The sequence below is a fragment of the Aquarana catesbeiana genome, linkage group LG04, assembly GCF_042186555.1.
Source record: "Aquarana catesbeiana isolate 2022-GZ linkage group LG04, ASM4218655v1, whole genome shotgun sequence".
NCBI lineage: Eukaryota > Metazoa > Chordata > Amphibia > Anura > Ranidae > Aquarana > Aquarana catesbeiana.
In genome coordinates, this window is record NC_133327.1 from 19,542,331 (window position 1) to 19,565,444 (window position 23,114).

The 23,114-nt window shown below is 41.1% G+C and overlaps 1 protein-coding gene across 1 annotated transcript; it reads left to right on the forward strand.

Annotated features, from left to right (window-relative positions):
- The first annotated feature begins 6,616 nt into the window (after window positions 1-6,616).
- On the forward strand, window positions 6,617-7,546 carry LOC141141118 (taste receptor type 2 member 40-like). Its single transcript, XM_073628827.1, has one exon. It carries the CDS (start codon window positions 6,617-6,619, stop codon window positions 7,544-7,546), a length of 930 nt encoding a protein of 309 aa, XP_073484928.1.
- Window positions 7,547-23,114: the final 15,568 nt, after the last annotated feature.

The window sequence follows — 23,114 nt, forward strand, 5'->3', positions numbered from 1 at the left end:
CAGGGGGGCCACACTTCCCCCCCTGGAGCATTGGGGCCAGGTCGATTTTGTGACCCCTGTAGGTATGCCCCTGTCCTAAAGGAATCCCATACTACCCTACACCCCCTCTTGGGGGTAGCACTACACTAGAATGACAAAAAGAACCCTTTAATTTATCTTGTTACTGTATTCATGCAGACTAGACTTGTAACGTTCCTTATAGGTCTCCTTTAAACAGCACATGTATGGTACATTCATGAAAACAATGGATTTCTACACATTTCACATCTGTAGTAATCAAAAGGAGTTTTAGCATATTATCGAAATGTATAAATTAATTCAGTCTGGCCAAACTTGACATGCAATCTTTCATTTGTCTTTTTTTTTTCCAGCAGCTGTTTAATGCATTGGCAACAAACAACTTGTTATGAAAGCCTTGCTAGACTCTAGAGTTTCTTTGAGGCAAATTTAGGTTTTTGCATTGCAAGTCAGCCAGATACAGCAAATGTACATCCAGCTTAGTTTGTATATGAAACGAGAGAGGTTTGTAACCACAATCTGTGATCAGGATACATTGCACGGTTCTCTGCCATGATTTGTTTGTGTCCCTGCTACAAAGAAAACAACTTGGCAAACAGCATAAATCCAAAGTTGTAGCAAAGGAGGCTTAAATATGGAAAGTACATATATCTATTTATAGTGGTGGTGTTAAAGCAGACCTGTACACAAAAGTTAACATAAACCTATGTTAAATCTATTTCTGGAATACATTAAAAAAATATGTTCTAAAAACTAAAATATATTATATGTCAAAAAATGGACACCTGACTATAACACCTACATGAGTCTGCTGAACATCCCATTCCATAACATGGTGTAGCACCCTCCTAGTTTACAGTAGGCTGCTAGGAAAATTTAGTTAGGCTCCTCTGTAAACAGTGGAGCAGGGGTTGATCGCTTAGGGCTGCTCAGTGTTTCACATGCTGCTGTTCTGCTACTCCCCCTGTCTTCTAGAGGCTTCTAGAAGGATAGTGGGAGGTAGAGTAGAACAGGCAGCCTGAATATTTATGGGACTCCAACCAATCCCTGGGGAGGTGTGCCCAGAAGGTGGAGGGAAAACCTATAATAGTTTGAGGCCTGTGTAGAAGTGCAGTGTTTCTGGGTTGTCAGAAACCATGAATCAGACTGAGACAGAAGTACAGTTAAACAAACAAGATATTTGGGACACACACCCTAAAAGATGTATTAAAGATGGTGCAGCCATAAGACCATACAACAGAACAAAATATTACAGCGCACACATGCAAAAAGACATTTACCTCCTGCAGGGCTATTTAAAACACCTAGACGTTTGAAATAGCCCTGCAGGAGGTAAATGTCTTTTTTGCATGTGTGCGCTGTAATATTTTGTTCAGAAGTACAGTTAAATCACACTTGCTTAATAATAAAAGTAATTAGAACAAACGTAGTCAAAACATAGCCAAAGTTCGGTAACTGCAACAGATAGTCAGACAAGCCTGAAAGTCAGGAAGCCAGAGATCAGCGTAGTGGAACAGCAAGCAGGACCTGGAGCCAGAAGGAATGTCAGCCAAGCAAATCTTCAAGTCTTTAACAGGAACGCAGGAGAGAGTCTCTGTGATATTGACCAAGGTGAAGGCAGAGATCATCTGGGCTGGACGGCTTAAATAGGCAAGACTGATGAGCAGGATATCATCAACAGGTGAGTCACTGTGGAGAGATAGGAGCTGGCAATTAGCCGACAGCTGAGCAGCCAGCTCAGAGGAAGGAAGAGCTGAGCCCAGCCCTGACATGGGTCCATTCCTGCAGGAGGAGACCCCCATGCAGGGGCTCCAACCCAGGGCAGGATAGCTAGAGAAGCCAGAGGGAAGATGTCAAGGTCCCAACTAGACTATGAAGATCCTTTGTTCAGGGATTGAACTGGGCCAGGAGGAGGCTCACTTGAGGGAGCCAGGAGAAAGTTGGTGGTAAGAAGACTAATTGTGCTGCGGTTATGTGAGTCTACATCTCCCTTACTTGGAAGAGCCTGTGGATATCAGCAGAAAGCAACCAGTGATCCTGTGGATAAGCAACCCACTATGCTGAGAAGTACTGACAGTGTGTAGCTTTTAACCTCCTGAGGGAGTACAATTTGGGAATCCTGTGGGACAATCAAGGGCAACCAGCATAGTATAAAGCACAGCCAGAAGTTGAGCTATCCTCAAGTTGTTCCAGTTACAGTTCACCAAGGGTATCCCATGCTCCCTGTCCCCATCCAAGTTCCTGTTCCAATAAAAACCCTAAAAAGAACCCCTAGACAGTTTTCTGAGTCAGTGAAAGAAAATGCTGTGTGTGCTACAAAGGGGGAAACAGGACCCAATTCACCAGGGGCTCTTTAGGGGGTGTGCTACAATGGTTTTGTGTCCCCCTCTTTTTGTGGATATCACAGCCTCCACTCTTCTGGCAAGGCTTTCTACAAGATTTTGGAGTGTGTCTGTGGGAATTTGTGCCTATTCAGCCAAAAGAACATTAGGTCAGGTTCTGATTTCGGATAAGAAGACCTGGCTCACAATCGGCATTCTAAATGATACCAGAGGTGTTCAGTACAGTTGAGGTCAGGAACTGATGTTGGATGAGAAGACTTGAGAAGACCATGGGTCTTCCAATTCATCCCAAAGGTGTTCAGTAGGGCTCTGTTCAGGATACTGCAGTTCCTCCACTCTACAGTTATAAAACCATTTCTTTATGGAGATGGCTTTATGCACAGGGGTCCAATCATGGTGTAACAGAAATGGGCCTTCCCAAAATTGTTGCTGCAAGGTTGTAAGCATTTAGTTGTCTAAAATGTTTTTTTGTATGCGGTAGCATTAACAGTATTCTTCATTGGAAACACCTGAATTCAGTCATTTGTAGGGGGGTCAACTTTTTTTGGGTCATATATTATACCTGAATACGATTCCAATCCTATGTGCTGATGTGCTAGACACATAAAAGGACAAGGACAAACAGCCAGCATTGATGGGAGCTTGTAGCACCAAAAAAAGCTTTCTCATGCAGTGGGGCTGTGCCCACACTGCACGGGTCAACTGCTAGTTTTTGTCTAGGGGATTGGAGAAAGCTTATACTCACCCGATCCCTTATTCCACCTGCAAACTGCACTCCCCCACGATCCAGATGTGGGCTTTTCCTTGACGTCATTACGTCCAGTGCAGGTCTATTGGCATGATGACATCAGGAACAGTCCACCAAGACCGCTAGACTGCGGGGGGAGTGGCTTGTGGGCAGGAGCCACAGGGAGAGGTCTTGTGCAGGGAGCATTGCACTGCATGGGAAATCTTCTTTTTTTTTTTTTTTTTTTTTACCTGAAGTTCAGCTTTAATGCTATATTATGTTAACATTTGCCTATATTCTGAATTATCCCAACAGAAGGTGTTTTTAATAAAGTACAAGTACCCAGAGCACATCCCTGTGCCTGCGTGGATTTCCTATTCCGGTTTCTTCTCACATTCCAAAGACATGCTGGTAGGTAATTGCCCCCTGTATATATTACATACATAGTTACATAGTAGGTGAGGTCAAAAAAAGACACAAGTCCATCAAGTCCAACCTATGTGTGTGATTATGTGTCAGTATAATGTCAGTGAATGTGAGTTAGGGATCTTAGATTGTAAGCTTCTTGAGGGCAGGAACTGATGTGAATGTACAATATATGTGTAAAGTGCTGCATAAATTGTTGGTGCTATATTAGTACCTGAAATAAATAAATAAATAGACTTCATGGACTTTATGGACCTTGCTTTGTGCACCGGTGCGCAGTCATGTTGGAACAGCAAGGGGCCATCTCCAAACTGTTCCCCAAAGTTGGGAGGATAAAATTGTCCAAAATGTCTTTAGTATGCTGACGCCTCAAGAGTTCCCTTCACTGGAACTAACAAGCCAAGCCCAACCCCTGAAAAACAACCCCACACCATAATCCCCCCTCCACCAAATGATTTGGACCAGTGCACAAAGCAAGGTCCATAAAGACACGGATGAGTGAGTTTGGGGTGGAGGAACTTGACTGGCCTGCTCAGAGTCCTGACCTCAACCCGATAGAACACCTTTTGGATGAATTAGAGCGGAGACTGCGAGCCAGGCCTTCTCATGCAACATTAGTGCCTGACCTCACAATGCCCTTCTGGAAGAATGGTCAAAAATTCCCATAGACACACTCCTAAACCTTGTGGATAGCCTTCCCAGCACAGTTGAAGCTGTTATAGCTGCAAAGGGTGGGCCATATCAACATTGAACCCTAAAGACTAATGCCCCGTACACACGGTCGGATTTTCAGACGGAAAATGTGTGATAGGACCTTGTTGTCAGAAATTCCGAGCGTGTGTGGGCTCCATCACACATTTTCCATCGGATTTTCCGACACACAAAGTTTGAGAGCAGGATATAAAATTTTCCGACAACAAAATCCGTTGTCGGAAATTCCGATCGTGTGTACACAAATCCGACGGACAAAGTACCACGCATGCTCAGAATAAATAAAGAGATGAAAGCTATTGGCCACTGCCCCATTTATAGTCCTGACGTACGTGTTTTACGTCACCGCGTTTAGAACGATCGGATTTTCCGACAACTTTGTGTGACCGTGTGTATGCAAGACAAGTTTGAGCCAACATCCATCTGAAAAAATCCTAGGATTTTGTTGTCGGAATGTCCGATCAATGTCTGACCGTGTGTACGGGGCATAAGACTGGGATGCCATTAAAGTTCATGTGCGTGTAAAGGCAGGTGTCCCAAAACTTCTGGTAATATAGCGTATATAAATTATCGCTACCTAAAATGGTGCAATATTTGAGAGACCACCACAAATCTAGTAGCACACCCAAATTAGACTGACATCTCCAACATTTATCAGACCTTTGGGGAAATATATTTTACAGCCTAATGCCCCGTACACACGGTCTGGCTTTTCGACGGAAAATGTTCGATGGGAGCTTGTTGTCGGAAATTCTGACCGTGTGTAGGCTCCATCGGACATTTTCCATCGGAAGTTCCTACCACAAAATCTGTTCTTGTAAATTCCGATCGCATTTACACAATTCAGACGCACAAAGTTCCATGCATGCTCGGAATCAAGCAGAAAAACTGCAATGGCTATTGAACTTCATTTTTCTCGGCTCGTCGTACGTGTTGTACGTCACCGCATTCTTGACGTTCGGAATTTCCGACAAGATTTGTGTGACCGTGTGTATGCAAGACAAGTTTGAGCCAACATCCGTCGGAAAAAATCCATGGATTTTGTTGTCGGAATGTCTGATCGTGTGTACGGGGCATAATAGGGTACTGATACAATATAGATAACAGCTTAAAAATCCTCTTTTGTATCCTGCTTGCAATGGTCATCTTATGAATCATAATAAAGACTTTAGTAGCCTCAACTCGCGAGATCGGACACTGTAGTTCTTTTTCTGTTCCGTAATATAATTTGGTAAATTGGGAATTACATGAGATAATAAGGTTACATAGAATGCTGGAGGGTCTATTGATGGCTTTTTGGGGATCTAATGTCTTGGGGTGGGGGTCTTATGTTGCTGAGGGGGTTCTTTTGTTGGGGGGGGGGGCAATTTTTTGGGCTGCTGGGAAGTCTATTGATGTTGGCTGTTGGGGATCTATGGGGGGTCTGCTATTGGAGCTGGGGTGATTGTTGCTTGTGGGGGATTTATTGTTGCTGGGTTGGGGTAATTTGTTGTGGGGGGGGGGGTCTATTGTTGCTGAGGGGAACTACTGTTGCTGTGGAAGGTCTATTTTTGTGGGCTGTAGGGGATCTATTTTTTACTTTACTTATTATTAAATTCCATACAAATTACTTAGCACCACAAAATGATACTTGATTTAAGGTTCAGTTATTGGATATTTCTTAACATATCAGTAAAATACAAAAAAAAAGATAAAATAGCAAATTTTTCAAGTTTCTTTTTGGACATCGTTGTATTTGTTATTATCTAACAAACCTCAATATGTCTTTTTTTAGGCACTAAGAAACAAAATCAAATAGCAACTTAAAAAAATGCTAAAGGCAGAAAGCATTTTTTTAGTTTTGCTGTGTATTTTATTATTTAATGTTTCTTAATATTTACCTGTAAAATACACCAAAGAAAAAAAAAATTAAGAAAAACGCAAGAGAAAATTGATTGAATACACACTTTGGAATTCTGTATCCAATTCGGTTCAACTTGAATTTTAATCTCAACACCAATAATAGGCTTCCTTTAGTTCAGCTGGCCATTGTAAGTAAAGCAGTGCTGCTATTTAGATTGCAAATGAGCAATGATGGATGATATTGGGTCCGTTGGCAAATGTTAGTGGAGCGTTGCTGCTGTTTAGATTGTAAATGAGTCTTGATGGATGATATTTGACAGCCACGGGTTACCTTCACCGTAGCTCAGGCAAACTAGGTATTTTGTTCAGCAAGCAATCAAACTTCAGATTTGCATCGCACTCATAATGTAAGTTGACAACGTAACCTTCATTGTTATCTTGAGCAATCAGAGTTAATTACTTCAGCCTTTATCTGTAACCAAGCTAAGCCACTTTTCTGTTTGTTGCTGGTTCACACAGCATTTAGTGTCCCAGCTAACGTAAGTGAGAAATGGTGGGCCTTCTCAGTGTTTTCTTCATTTCCATTCTGTCCAGTGAATTTATCTTGGGGACGACTCTAAATGCCTTCATCGTGGTAGCCCATTGTCTGGACTGGAGGAAAACCAAACACCTGGCAAGCAGTGACAAAATTATCATGGCTCTCTGCATTTCTAGATTTTTCTTGCAGTGTTGCATCGCGCTCCTTAACTTCTTGCACACCTTTTTGTCAGAGCTATATTCAAGGCCATATTCGAATGAGATTTCTTTCGTTGTGACAATTTTCCTCAGCTTGACAAGCCTTTGGATTGCCACGCTCCTTTCTGTGTTTTATTGTGTGAAAATTACAACTTACAACTTTCCCATATTTCTCTTCTTAAAAAGAAGGATCTCCAAGCTAGTCCCATGGCTGCTCTGGTTTTGCTTGCTGGCCTCTCTGGCCTCCAGCCTCCCGCTTGGCTTTTACATGTTCGTGTTGAGCTACAAAAACTCCACTGTGAACAACTCCACACAGGAAATTGTTATGAGGTCCAGAAACTTAGGCAACCAGTCTCTGATACATACCATCTGTTCCTCTATGCCTTTTGCAATCTTTAGTGTTTCTGTCTGGCTTCTAATACACTCTCTTTGGAGACACACAAGGCAGATGCAAAAGAGTGGGAGCTCTTTTCGAGGTCCAAACTTGGACACTCACATAGGAGTTGTAAAAAGTTTAATTGTCTTTTTTTTCTTGTATATTGCTTATTTTTTATGTGTGAATCTCTCTTTATTTGGACTGATGTCCATTTATTCTCCTTGGGTAATTTTTGTCTCTGTCCTTATTTCAGCTTACCCCTTCCTGCATTCGGCTATCTTAATTTTTACCAGCAACAAACTGAGAAAGACCTTCATAGATTTAGCTCGTACTTTGTTGCCACAAAGATTGTTTTCTAAAATATCCTGATGATTGAAATAAGATATGAAATAAGCTCACCCAAAGAATACTGTGGTAGCTGTGGAATGGACAAAGATAATTGTTTTGTAGATGTGTACTGTATGTAGATGAGCATGGCAATATATACTTATTGTGTATGTAGCCAGGAGAAGACTTCACCCTCTACTGAGATGCTGGATGCCATGCTGCATTATCCCCTCCAGCCAGAAGGGGGAGAGCTATAACCAAGAACGCTATGAACTCCTATGCAGGGTGCTGAGAATAATGGGAGTTGTAGTTTGAGACATCAGCCATAGAATAGGGCCAAAGAACCCTCTACCTACAGTTCCAAGAGGACACTAAAGAGAAGGGGGAGAGGCAAGAGGGCTTTTACTGGATTACATGGGGAACCTCTTCCCCTTGGGGCCGTGGTAAGTGGAGAGAGCACAGTTCCCTCCAGCATACAGCTACCTGTATGCTGGCAGAGATACCTGGTGTAGAGCCACATGGACCACAGAATCGCATCTGCACTGTTGCCGCAAGGAGACCAGAACATCCTCTCACCCTCTTCTTTCCACTGCTGATCACTAGAGGCATTCTGTGGAGAGACAGCGGGGGCCCCCTTTCATAGCAAGAGTTCACAGCTGCACCACAGGGATTGGTGAGAGAGCTCACTGCCCATTCTTCACACTGTTTGCAAGGACTGACCATTAGAGGCAGAACATTGGGTATATGGCACCTCTACTGCCCCCATACTGCACCTATACCTCACCTATATCACACATATACAGCATCTACTGTATACCACATCTATCCAGCATCTATACTGCATTTTTATTACATGCTAGTTTATTAAGAATATCGGTAAGTGCACTAATGCTTCTCAAAGGGCCCCAACGATAGCTGGCAGAAGAGCAAGCTGAAGGACTCCGCTCACCACCTTACAATACTATTCTTCTCATTATTCAGTCAACGAGTACCTCTGCCCAGTGAGTCTAGGCCTAACAGTCAACAGTAAGGCACCTTGGCAGTATAGCCTTCTGAATGCAGTTGACTCATTGCTGTCCATTATTGCCTTTCAGTTACTGTTTATGCTGAATGTCATCTTATGCCTAGTGCTTACTATTGATTTCATTTTATGTCAAATTGTGTTATTACTATTGCCAATTCATCTTTATGCTTTATTTGCTATCCATATTGTGTGACAATATACCAAGTTTGCTTTTACAAAAGGGTTCAGTGCCTGCACCTTTGGCATAGTGCTTTTACCGGGTACCGAGTGTCCCTTTAGTGGTTTTCTGTGATATCACTTGCTTATGCACTTAGCCTAGCATGTCAGAGGGGTTGAAATTGTTAAAATGATACTAAAGGGAAAAATAAAAAAACAAAACAAAAAAAAAAAAAAACAACATTATAGTTACCTGCTCTGTTCAATGGCATTGTGGTGATCCTAATTATTTATTATCTTACTTTTCAACAACACTTGTGGGTTTCTTTTGCTTTGCATTACACTAGGTATGCAACTGGGCTTAACAATCTGTTGGTTTTCCTATTTTATGTGCACCAGGTGGCTTCAGTGTATGCATGGTGATGACCCCATTTGGACAGATTGGTGCTTGACAGCCTGGCTCATTGCATGTTCAAATGCAGTGCATTTTCACCTTTGACAAATGTTATGCATTATGTACAAGGTGAGTATACGTTTAGGACTTTTCAACATTACCTATAATGTGAGATGACCTATGCACTTTTTGCATCTTCTTTTGTACATATATACTTACCGGTATTTATGTGATTGTATATATAGATACATTTTACCCCTTTCTTCCCCTGAAGAATTAACTGTTTTCCGAAACATGTTGGGCTCTTTTGTCTGGATTTTCAATGTTAGGGCTATTCAGCCATACCTAGGCAACCTACAATATCACATCCTTGACATGTAGGGTAGAGGTTTCTTTGGGCTCCTTGGACTGTGGCTAATCTTTTAGCTGTCTGAAAAGGTGACATTCTGACCACACCTGTAAGGGGGCATTCATTCCACTGACCACAAATGCAAGGAATATTTTTCTTACTGATCGCCAATGTAAGGGATATTCTTCCCACAGATCTCCAAAGTAAAGAGCATTCTTTCCACTGATCACCAAGGTAAGGAGCATTCTTCCCACTGATCACCAATGTAGGGAACATTCTTCCCACTGATCACCAATGTAACGAACATTCTTCCCAACGATCAGCAATGTAAGGAGCATTCTTCCCAACGATCAGCAATGTAAGGAGCATTCTTCCCACTGATCACCAATGTAAGGAGCATTCTTCCCAATGATCAGCAATGTAAGGGGCATTCTTCCCACTGGTTACCAATGTAAGGGACATTTTTACCACTGACCACTAATGTAAGGAGCATTCTTTCCACTGATCACCATTGTAAGGAGCATTCTTCCCACTGATCACCAATGTAAGGGACATTGTTCCCACAGATCACACCAATGTAGGGAGTGTTTTTCTCACTGACCACCAATGTAAGGAACATTCTTCCCATTGACCACCAATGTAAGGGGCATGTTCCTAATGACCTCCAAATGGACTAATTTTAGCAGGAGTTCCCCGAGATGTGAAAATGTATTTCAAAGGTTCTTCTGGGGTAAAAAGGTTGATAACAGCTGCTCTATACAGTTGTACAATCCCCAGTGACTCATCAGTTACCATTATAAACCAAAACTAAATGCAAACTCTGTGATGCAAAACGTAAAGCAAAATAGATCTTTCCCTTCCATTTGAATTTTAATCAAACTAGTCCCTGCAGCACATCACAATATGTAAAAAACAGTGCTGAGAAAACTGTATATAAATGAACAGCACCTGTCTAAAACACTCATCAGTTTGCCAACCACAGCTTTGCCTATATTTCCTGAAGCAAGATCGAACATGACTTTTTAACTATGCAATCATTACAGTCCATTGTCCTGATTATTTTTACGACTGTCTTATCAGTTAATGTCATCATGGGGTTGGCACTCAGTGGATTCATAGTGTTGATGAACTGCAAGACCTGGAAGAGGAATAGATATCTTCGCACTGGAGATAAAATTGTCACCAGTCTCTGCCTCTCCAGGTGGATCTTCCAGGGATTGTATGGCATACATCACATCATGCAATGGCATTTGCCGAGAGTGTTCTTTCATGGTTATGCCAACGAAGCTTGTGTCCTGGGCAGAATAATCCTGAACTATATTACTTTATGGCTGGCCAGTCTACTCTGCGTTTATTACTGTGTGAAGATTACAATCTACAAGCATGTTGTGTTCCTCTATCTCAAGGCGAAGATGTCCAAGTTGGTGCCATGGTACATTGGGCTCTCTGTGTTTTTGTCTGTGGTGTTTAGCTTGCCTTATGGATGGCTGGTCTTCTTCACCTCGGACTATACAGGCAAAATAACTGAAAGCTTTCAAAACACAACAATGCAAAAAAGGGAAGGCCCCTATGTCTACTTCATAGGTTCAACACCACCATTCATTATATTTACCATTGCATTCTTCTTGACCGTTCCATCCCTTTGGAGGCACATCAGAAACATGAGCAGTGTTGGGTCAAGTTTTAGGAATCCAGACATGCAAGCCCATTACAATGCAATAAAAAGCATGGCCGCCTTTTTTGCGCTTCATATCCTTTTCATCATTAGTATAAATATAACATTCTCGGGTGTGATGGAAATCGGAATCCCGTACAATTCAGTCAGCTTCGTATTGTCTTCTTTTTATCCATTTTTGCATTCTGCTGTCATCATCTTCTACAACAGGAAACTCAAGGAAGAGTTTCTTAAACTTTTCACGTGTTTTAATATTTTCTCACAAGAAAAAAAATAATCATCCCTTGACTTTAGATGAAAGCAGATAAATCAATACCTTAGAGGACATACTAAAATGTAACATTGTAGACTAAAACAAATATACTTTTTCATTTTTTTTTATCTTCCCTGTATTATTACTTTGTAAAGCTTGTCCACTCTCCTTTTGTGTCTTCGGAACAGGAGGTTAAAGTGATATTAACCACTTCAGCCCCGGAATTTACCCCCTTCCTGACCAGAGCACTTTTGCGATACGGCACTGCGTCGCTTTAACTGACAATTGCGCAGTCGTGCGACGTTGTACCCAAACAAAATTTACGTCCTTTTTTTCCCACAAATGGAGCTTTCTTTTGGTGGTATTTGATCACCTCTGCGTTTTTTATTTTTTGCGCTATAAACAAAAAAAAGCGACAATTTTGAAAAAAAAAAGCAATATTTTTTAACTTTTTGCTATAATAAATATCCCCAAAAAATATATATAAAAACGAATTTCTTTCTCAGTTTAGGCCGATATGTATTCTTCTACATATTTTTGGTAAAAAAAAAATTGCAATAAGCGTATATTGATTGGTTTGCGCAAAAGTTATAGCTTCTACAAAATAGGGGATAGATTTATTGCATTTTTATTATTTTTTTTTTTTATTAGTAATGGTGGAGATCTGCGATTTTTATTGTGACTGCGACATTATGGCGGACACATCGGACACTTTTGACACTATTTTGGGACCATTGTCATTTATACAATGATCAGTGCTATAAAAAATGCACTGATTACTGTGTAAATTATACTGGCAGGGAAGGGGTTAAACACTAGGGGGCGATCAAGGGGCTAAGTGTGTCCTAGGGAGTGATTCAAACTGTGGGGGGGGGCTCACTACAACATGACAGAGATCACTGCTCCCAATGACAGGGAGCAGTAGATCTCTGTCATGTTGCTAGGCAGAACAGGGAAAGGCCTTGTTTACATAGGCATCTCCCCATTCTGCCGATCCGTGTCACGATCGCGGCCCCCGGGGGACATCGGCCAGGCCCACGGGCAGGCTCACGGAGTACGCAGCGGGTGCGCGCCCACAATGCCGCATCTTAAAGGGGACATACAGGTACGCCCATTTATGCAGCTGTGCTATTGTGCTGACGTACATCGTTGTGCGCTGGTCGGCAAGCGGGTTAAAGCTTTAGTTATTTAAATTAAAATAATACTTACCTGCTTTGTGCAGTCGTATTGCACAGAGTAGCCTCGATCCTCTTATTCTGGGGTCCTTCGCCAGCGCTCCAGGCAGCAACTGCCCTAATAGAAAGCCGCTTTCCATGGGGGCACCTTTGTGTTCTCACTCTTGAGCTGCCCTGTCTGCGTCTATTGACACAGAGTTGGCTGCTCAGCCCCACCCCTGCTCTCTCAGCACAGCCTTTGATTGACAGCAGCCAAAGCCTATGGCTCCTGCTGCTATCAATCTGCCCATGGAGGAGGGAGACAGTGTTGAGAGTTGCTGCTCTCGTACACATTGCTGGATCGGATGGGCTAAGGTAAGAAAAAGGAGGGGGTGGCGGGAATCTGCACCACATGAAAGGTATTAATGTGAAAATCCTTTAGACTTTTGGAACCACTTTAAGGAAAATCTCACCAATGGGACACAGACAGCAAAAAATAAACTGACTAGGGTTTCAACCATTCCCACTTAATCCTAATGCCGCGTACACACGATCGCACATTCCGACAACAAAATCCATTTTTTTTTTCCGACAGATGTTGGCTCAAACTTGTCTTGCATACACACGGTCACACAAATCTTGTCGGAAATTCCGAACGTCAAGAACGCGGTGACGTACAACACGTACGACGAGCCGAGAAAAATGAAGTTCAATAGCCAGTGCGGCTCTTCTGCTTGACTCAGAGCATGCGTCGGAATTGTGTACACACGATTGGAATTTACGAGAACGGATTTTGTTGTTGGAAAATTTCAGATCCAGAGCTCAAATTTTGTTTGTCGGAAATTCCAATGGAAAATGTCCGACGGAGCCTACACACGGTCGGAATATCCGACAAAAAGCTCCCATCGAACATTTGTTGTCGGAAAATCCGACCGTGTGTACGCGGCATAAGACAACAACAACATAAAAGTGTGGGTTTTGTGGAACACTGCATCTAATGAGAATCCTAAAAAGGTGTCTTTTCTGATATAAGACATAAGGCAACTCTCTGAAGAACAGGAGTAAATAGCTCATGTTTTGTTTCAAGAGCACTAGGGAGGCATAGAGGAAAGCACCAAACTTGCTATATTTATAGAAAACCAACGCATTCATTATTTACATAAATAATAATCATTTATTATATAATTATTTTAGTCTGTATAGACATGAAAGTTTATTTTAATATTTTTGAAATATTTGTGTATTTTTATTTTTTCTGTGGCATCCTAATGGTTCAGCTATATCACATTGTATAGATGAGTCAAATAGTTACATGGCTGAAAAAGACACCAAATATTTTTCTATTTATTGTTGAATAAATTAGAAAGCCAACACATAATTATTTACATTAATTAAATAATACTAATAATTATTTTTTAATCTGTATAAAAATAAAAGTTTGTTTTAACATTTTTAACATATTTGTGTATTTTTTTTTTTTTTTGTGGCACCTTAAAAACCCAGCTATATCACGTTGTATAGATGAATCAAATAGTTACATGGTAAAGCCTAAGCCCCGGTTCACACTGAGGCAGCGCGACTTGCAGCGCGACTGCCTCAGGCGACCTGGTCACGACAGGGGCGGCGACTTGCAAAACGACTTCTATATAGAAGTCTATGCAAGTCGCCTCAAGTCGCACCCAAAGTAGTACAGGAACCTTTTTCTAAGTCGGAGCGACTTGCGTCGCTCCGATTAGAACGGTTCCATTGTACAGAACGGGATGCTACTTGTCAGGCGGCTAAGTCGCCTGACAAGTCGTCCTAGTGTGAACCGGCACTTATACACACGGTGAGAATATGGGAAGAATGATCGTCAATTGTAAGCAGTACTGATGTGGAAATTAATATGTACAGTATATCAAGGAGCTTCAAGGGAACCGTTGTGAGGACTTTCTAAATAAATTACCATGCTCCGTTTTATGTATGTATATGTATATGTGTGTGTGTGTGTGTGTGTGTGTATAGATATAGATATAGATATACTGTATGTGTATGTTGGTATAGGAACATGTGTACCTAATATTTTTGGGTTTAATCATGAGAGGTGGGCCTAGTTACTGTTTTCTGTATCTCAAAAGACCAACGTCTTTTGGTCTGTTGTCTGCATAGTAAATAAGTTGCACTATTGTCCTTGGGGATGAGGAGCAGACATTGTGTCTCCACCTGATCATAAGTCCTTGAAATGCTCATTTATGCTAAGATCAAAGAGGGCTGAGTGTTTTAAATCAAGAAATAGACTTAACGAAGGTAATCATGTTTCAGACAGAAAGACACTGAAGAGAGTCTAATGTTTATGCCGAATCCCGATTGAATTTCAGCCAATCGGGATTCAATGCCACTTCTGAACCAATGAAAGTGGTCCAGGGGTTTGATTGGTAGGGATGGGTAAAGAGGGAAATTAAAAACCAAAGCTGCCAGGGATGCTCGCTCTCTTAGGCTCACGGTCTAGATGAAGCATGGTCACGTAAGAACTGTCTATGTAATGTATCTGTATTATCTTATGTCTCTTTGCTTTTCTCTAACTTTTTTTATCCTAGGATTTGCCTTAATACCTTGATAGCATGTGTATGTCAATTGTAACCATATCTCCTTTTTGCATTAATTATCTTTGTAGACTGGCAACACTGTATTTGTAACATCACTATGGTATATTTGGTAATATCCGATTATTCTAACGTTTCTTTTCTGTATAAATAAATTCGATCTTTGTATTTTAGCACCATTATCATTCCTTATTGATTTCATGGGTTATAACTGCATTGGTTGATTCATATATATAGATAAAAGGTTTTAATCACTAATGTTATGTATCATTAAGCGTATAAGTGAGGTAGGTAAAAATTGCCATAACAGTACATAGACGGGATAAATTCTTATCAGGATCTTAGGAATGTGAGTTTGTGGCAGAAGAGTTAGTATAATGCCAAGGTTGTTGGCTGCAATGGATAAAGCTTACAAAATGAAATCTGTGTATATACAGAGGTCAAAGGGTAACTCCATTTTTTTATGGGGAAAAAAAATAACAACACACACTCACACACTCACACACACACACACACTCACTCACACACTCACACACACACTCACACTATTACCAAAAGTATTGGGACACCTGCCTTTACAAGCACATGAACTTTAATAACATCCCGGTATTAGTCCGTAGGGTTCAATATTGAGTCGGCCCACCCTTTACAGCTATAACAGCTTCAACTCTTCTGGGAAGGTTGTCCACAAGATTTAGGAGTGTGTCTATGGGAATGTTTGATCATTCTTCCAGAAGGGTGTTTGTAAGGTCAGGCACTTATGTTGGACGAGAAGGCCTGGCTTGCAGTATCAGCTATAATTCATCCAAAAGGTGTTCTATTGGGTTGAGGTCAGGACTCTGTGCAGGCCAGTCAAGTTCTTCCACCCCAAAACTCATCCATATCTTTATGAACCTTGCTTTGTGCACTGGTCCAAATCATTTGGTGGAGGGGAGATTATGATGTGGGGTTGTTTTTCAGGGGTTGGGCTTGGCCTCTTATTTCCAGTGAAGGGAACCTTTGAGGCATCAGCATACAAAGACAGTTTGAACAATTTCATGCTCCCAACTTTCTGTGAACAGTTTGGGGATGGCCCCTTCCAGTGCACAAAGCAAGGTCCATAAAGACATAGATGAGCAAGTTTGGGCTGGAGGAACTTGACTGGCCTGCACAGAGTCCTGACCTCAACCCAATAGAACACCTTTGGGATGAATTAGAGGGGAGACTGCGAGCCAGGCCTTCTCATCCAACATCAGAGCCTGACCTCACAAATGCACTTCTGGAAGAATGGTCAAACATTCCCATAGACACACTCCTAAACCTTATGGACAGCCTTCCCAGAAGAGTTGAAGCTGTTATAGCTGCAAAGGGTGGGCCAACTCAATATTGAACCCTACGGACTAAGACTGGGATGCCATTAATGTTCATGTGCTTGTAAAGGCAGGCGTCCTAATACTTTTGGAAATTGTGTCTGTGTGTGTATGTGTGTATATGTGTGTATGTGTGTGTGTTATTAAGATAAGATAAGATTTATTGTCATTGTAGAAAACAAATTCACAATGAAATTACATTATTAAAAAGGACCTTTACATTACATTTCAGTCTGCTGTACTGTCATTTTCTGTAAAATACAAGGCAATATGATGACCTGGAAGCATTCTTACTGGCTGGCTTACTGATTTTCCCAGAGGTCATCACGAAGATACAAGTTAGATTTTTGGCATCCTAGGAGGCTAAACTACATTTCCTCCAGAAGCCAAGGTGTCTCCTCGTCCTTTGCAATGACTTAAAGTGTTACTAAACCCAGGACCCTGCATTCACTATACCTGGTCTCCCACATACACAGACCATAGAAATACAGTCGTTTTAGTAAATATAAACTGCTAAATACCTTTTCTCATCATCAGTATATAGCAGTCTTGTGACTTCTATCAGTGTCTGCTTGAGCTTGCAGGAGGAGTTTTCATTCTACTCTGACCCTCTGTCTGGACAGTGCTGATTTGCCCTGTGCTGATCACATGTACGCTCCCAAGAAAAATAAAAAAAAAAACTCTCTAGCAATACACACCAAACTGAGCATGTGCAGCCTGACTCCTAATGCTGTGTTCTATCGAGAGAAGGGTTGGAGTCAGAGAAGACAGGATCAAACAGCCTTTATACACAATGCAGAGGATTAACCCCTTAGGTTCCCCAGTGAGTATAACAAGCATGATTTATTATTGTTATATTATACAGGATTTATATAGCGCCAACAGTTTTACGCAGCGCTTTACAATATAAAATGGAGACAATACAGTTATAATACAATAAAATACAAGAGGATTTAGAGGGCCCTGCTCATAAGAGCTTACAATCTAATACTACATATACAGACTGATTTTACTGTTGTGGGTTTAGTAACACTTTAAAGGGAACAATTAACACAGCATATACAATGTCTACATATGCCATTTCAAATGTAATGTCATTAGTATAGCCATGCCCCCGTAGGTGTTGCTGAAAGTTGTGGTTCACCTGTCACCCTGCCCAGCCAGATATCCATTTCTCAGTCACTCAGAGACATAGATCAGTCCATTGCTTTGTTTTTTTTACTTTTTTATTTAGGGGATTAAACTTTGATGGGAATTATGGGATGCCCAAGAATTGTGGAACAATCAATTGTAGATTCTATACCAATCAATTGTAGATTTTAGAGCAATCAATTGGGACTACTATGTACGCTCCCTGTACATACACCTCGATCTTCTCTCCAGCATGAACACGTGATGCACACTAGTCCTCCTCCAGCCCTTCCCTTGCTGCAGACTGTCACTCCTCCAGACTAGCTAGCACCACATGGGTAGTTCTGACACGGCTCCAGCCAGGCCTCAATGAACTGCTTCTTGCGGGCAGGGACCTCGGGCCCCTGTGGTGTAGAATAGTTCAGATGCTAACTGTATTCTGCTCAGCTACATCTCCCAGATAGCTCTCTTCAGGTCCTGCCAGCCAGCCTGGCTGCAATGACCTCGTTCTACTGCCCTTCCCACAGTCCTCCCTTCTGTTTCTGCACCCATCTCTCAGACTGCAATCTCCCAGTTCTCTCAGGCGTGCCTCCCCAGTCCTCCCGACTGTGCTCACTCACCAGCCCTCTCGGCTGCGACTAGTAGTCCTCCCTGGAGCATCTTAGAGTGTTCTCTCCAGCTGTCCTCCCTCTTGCTCTCTCATGTGCCTCTGTTTCCAGGATCTCTTCACTCCTCCCGGATGGACCTGAGCCCCAGCCCAGGGTCACCCCCCCCAGACTGGGGAGCTCCCCGTGGGCCCTGACAGCCTCCACACTCTCTCACTCCATCTCTTCCACCCGACGACTCCTCCCCAGCTCGGCTGATCCCAGGTATTTAAGGAGGCCTGTCCCCCTGCCAATCTAAGTTGGGGATTGGTCAGGACTCCTTAAGATACCCCAGGCAGCTCCACCCCTCTTCCCCTCCTCTCCTTCCAACAATTTCTAGAAGGAAGAGGGAGGTGACAGTGAAGTGATGCTGCCTGGGAATCATTAGCTGCTACCCTGAGCCATTCCCAGCCCAGAATGAAAACAAACAGGCCTAGCAACCAGCTAGGCCTGCCTAAATGTACCTACACTGACAGAGAACAAAAACCTCACTCTAGCACCTCACTACCTAGAGGGTGCTACATTATAAATTGCCATTCTGTTTCAATCTGCAGCCACTGTAAACTTATAAAAGTTCAATGTATTATGGCAACTGGGGGGTATTCTGTATACCATTGGTGTACAGAATGCCCCTAATAAATGTTACTATCTGCTTCTGTGATCGGCCGATTTTTTTTTTTTTTTTAACCTGTTGACTATGATCTGTTTACTTCAATAAACTCCTTAAATTTACTCTCAAGTGTGGTGAACCCTTTAACAGAGCATGCCTCTCTACTCACCTAAAACGTGCCTTTGGAGAATCTTTTCAGGGGGACTGCAGCCTGAAACCCTAATAGGTCCAACCTACATCACATCTTCATTGGGTACAAGCCCCCCAGAGGGATAACCTACTTTGCAGTGTTTCCAATAGCACCAGACCATCTACTAGTTCAGCGCTGTTACACACACACACACACACACACATTTGATTTTTTTTTTAAGTAGTATGCATTTCTCAGAAGCCTGCAAGTAGAATTTTAGGCATCCTCTGCAATAGGAATTTCATTTTTTGTGAGATATTCCCCATGGCTTGTCAATGAAAGAGATGCAGTTGTTGCAGTTTTATTCATTAGATCAGGCAGATATAATGAAGGCTGACCGTCCCATTCAGGAATCTGCGTGGTAAGTGAAACAAACAGATATATCTTTGAAACAGAAAAAAAGTAGAAATCTGTATTAAAGTTTGATAAAATCGTACATAGATTCTACAGAGCGAATCGTTCTCCTTAAAAAAAAAAATAAAGTGGAGTTACACATAAAGTGAACAATTTTACACCACGTTTACCATGGTAATATAGTGTAAATATATATATATATATATATATATATATATATATATATATATATATATAGTGGCTTGCGAAAGTATTCGGCCCCCTTGAACTTTTCAACCTTTTGCCACATTTCAGGCTTCAAACATAAAGATATAAAATTTTTATTTTTTGTGAAGAATCACCAACAAGTGGGACACAATTGTGAAGTGGAACGAAATCTTTTGGGATTTTTGAAACTTTTTTAACTAATAAAAAAATGAAAAGTGGGGTGTGCAAAATTATTCGGCCCCCTTGCGTTAATACTTTGTAGAGCCACCTTTTGCTGCGATTACAGCTGCAAGTCGCTTGGGGTATGTCTCTATCAGTTTTGCACATCGAGAGACTGAAATTCTTGCCCATTCTTCCTTGCAAAACAGCTCGAGCTCAGTGAGGTTGGATGGAGAGCATTTGTGAACAGCAGTTTTCAGCTCTTTCCACAGATTCTCGATTGGATTCAGGTCTGGACTTTGACTTGGCCATTCTAACACCTGGATACGTTTATTTGTGAACCATTCCTTTGTAGATTTTGCTGTATGTTTGGGATCATTGTCTTGTTGGAAGATAAATCTCCATCCCAGTTTCAGGTCTTTTGCAGACTCCAACAGGTTTTCATCCAGAATGGTCCTGTATTTGGCTGCATTCATCTTCCCTTCAATTTTAACCATCTTCCCTGTCCCTGCTGAAGAAAAGCAGGCCCAAGCCATGATGCTGCCACCACCATGTTTGACAGTGGGGATGGTGTGTTGAGTGTGATGAGCTGTGTTGCTTTTACGCCAAACATATCGTTTTGCATTGTGGCCAGTTTGATTTTGGTTTCATCGGACCAGAGCACCTTCTTCCACATGTTTGGTGTGTCTCCCAGGTGGCTTGTGGCAAACTTTAGACGAGACTTTTTATGGATATCTTTGAGAAATGGCTTTCTTCTTGCCACTCTTCCATAAAGGCCAGATTTGTGCAGTGTACGACTGATTGTTGTCCTATGGACAGACTCTCCCAGCTCAGCTGTAGTTCTCTGCAGTTCATCCAGAGTGATCATGGGCCTCTTGGCTGCATCTCTGATCAGTCTTCTCCTTGTCTGAGCTGAAAGTTTAGAGGGACAGCCAGGTCTTGGTAGATTTGCAGTGGTCTGATACTCCTTCCATTTCAAAATGATCGCTTGCACAGTGCTCCTTGGGATGTTTAAAGCTTGGGAAATCTTTTTGTATCCAAATCCGGCTTTAAACTTCTCCACAACAGTATTACGGACTTCCCTGGTGTGTTCCTTGGTCTTCATGATGCTCTCTGCGCTTTCAACAGAACCCTGAGACTATCACAGAGCAGGTGCATTTATACAGAGACTTGATTACACACAGGTGGATTCTATTTATCACCATCAGTCATTTAGGACAACATTGGATCATTCAGAGATCCTCGCTGAACTTCTGGAGTGAGTTTGCTGCACTGAAAGTAAAGGGGCCGAATAATTTTGCACGCACCACTTTTCAGTTTTTTTTAATTGCTAAAAAAGTTTAAAATATCCAATAGATTTCGTTCCACTTCACAATTGTGTCCCACTTGTTGGTGATTCTTCACAAAAAATTAAAATTATATATCTTTATGTTTGAAGCCTGAAATGTGGCAAAAGGTTGAAAAGTTCAAGGGGGCCGAATACTTTCGCAAGCCACTGTATATATATATATATATATATATATATATATATATATATATATATATAGTATTTATCCACTTACCGACCAAGCCCTTTCTGGTACTTTTTGTTTTAAATGAGTATTTTTTACTAGAAAATTAGAACAAACATTATATATATTTTTTTTAGCAGAGACACTAGAGAATAAAATGGCGATCGTTGCAATATTTTATGTCCCACGGTATTTGCGCAGCGGTTTGTCAAACACAATTTCTAAAAAAAATATACACTTTAATAAACTTGAATGCAAAAAAATTCAATATATAATCCAGTTTTTTGTATAATCTAAAAGATGATAAGCTGAGTAAATAGATACCTAACATGTCATGCTTTAAAATTGCGCACGCTCGTGGAATGGCAACAAAATACGATACTTAAAAATCTCCATAGGCGATGCTTTAAACTTTTTATAGGCTACCTGTTTAGAGCTACAAAGGAGGTCTAGAATTATTGCTTTTGCTCTAACGTTCACGGTGATACCTCACATGTGTGGTACGATCACCGTTTACATATGCGTGTGTGACTTATATATGTGTTCGCTTCTGCGTGTGAGCATGGGGAGGGATGGGGCGCTTTACTTTATTTTTTATTTTTATACTGTACCTTTATTTTTATTTTTTATCACTTTTATTCCTATTACAAGGAATGTAAACATCTTTATGGAGAGATCTGGGGTCAAAAAGACCCCAAATCTCTCCTCTACCTTTTAAAAGCAAAAGATCAAAAAAAGAATTTTTGATCTTTTGCTTTAAAAAAAAAAATTGTTTAATTCTGCCCTAGACTGGAAGTGATGTCATAACGTCGTTCTGGCACTCCAAGACCATAGAGGTGATCAGAGATGATCTGGTCTCTGGTAGCCTCTATGGCCAGCTGTGCAAACCGTTGGAGCATTTCTTGGGCGTGCCAGTAAAAATGGTAAGCCGAAGAAACACTGGCGGGAGGAGGGCCCCCCCCGCTGTTTCTGAAAACGATCCAGCAGCTAATTAGGCACTTGAACTGCTTTTGTGAGAAAGCCAGTCACCGGCTGAAAAAAAAATACCGGGGTTATGGCTGATAGTTTCAGCCATAACCAATTTGCAAACCGCAGTGTATATACATATTGCGATCGGTAAGTGGTTATACAGAGTGATCATATTCCCTCTTCTATCTATAGTAAAATATCTGAGGTTCAACCAGTAAGTCACTTATACATTCCTCTGTATGATTAGTTTTTTTCCCTGATGAAGGGGATCCTTTGTAACCACTGAAATGTGTTGGCATTCTACAACATGCAACACTAAATAAAAAACATTAGACATGTGCAATTCATTTAGTTCCGAATTCGTTTTTCGATGAAACTCGACAAATTCGTATATTCGGAAATATTCGAATTAACAGAAAGCCGTTTAACAAATTTTTCCAAAAATTCTAAAATCCGAAAATTCGGAAATTCAAAAATTCAAAGATCCGAAAATCGAACATTTAGAAATTCTAAAATCCAAAAGTTCGAAAATTCAGAAATTCTAAAATCCGAAAATCAAAAATTCGGTAATTCAAAAATCTGGAAATTCTAAAGTCCAAAAATAAAAATGAAAATCTGAAAATTCAAAAGAATGAAAATCCTATAATTGAACGAAAATCCGAAAATTTTAAATAATTAACTAACTAATAATAGCTATTACTAACTAATAAATTTATAAGTATTGGAATTTCCTTTCAAATTTGGCTGTTAGTGAACAAAACGAATACGAATTTATCCAAAGTTACAAATGATCCGAAATAACAAATGTCACATCTAAACGAATGGAACGTAACAAATTAATATTAAAAAAACCTTTTTATTATTATTATTTATTATTATTAATTCATTGCGTTCCATTC

Excerpts from the sequence above, each read along its gene's own strand:
- LOC141141118 (XM_073628827.1), top strand. The coding sequence starts at position 6,617 with ATGGTGGGCCTTCTCAGTGTTTTCTTCATTTCCATTCTGTCCAGTGAA.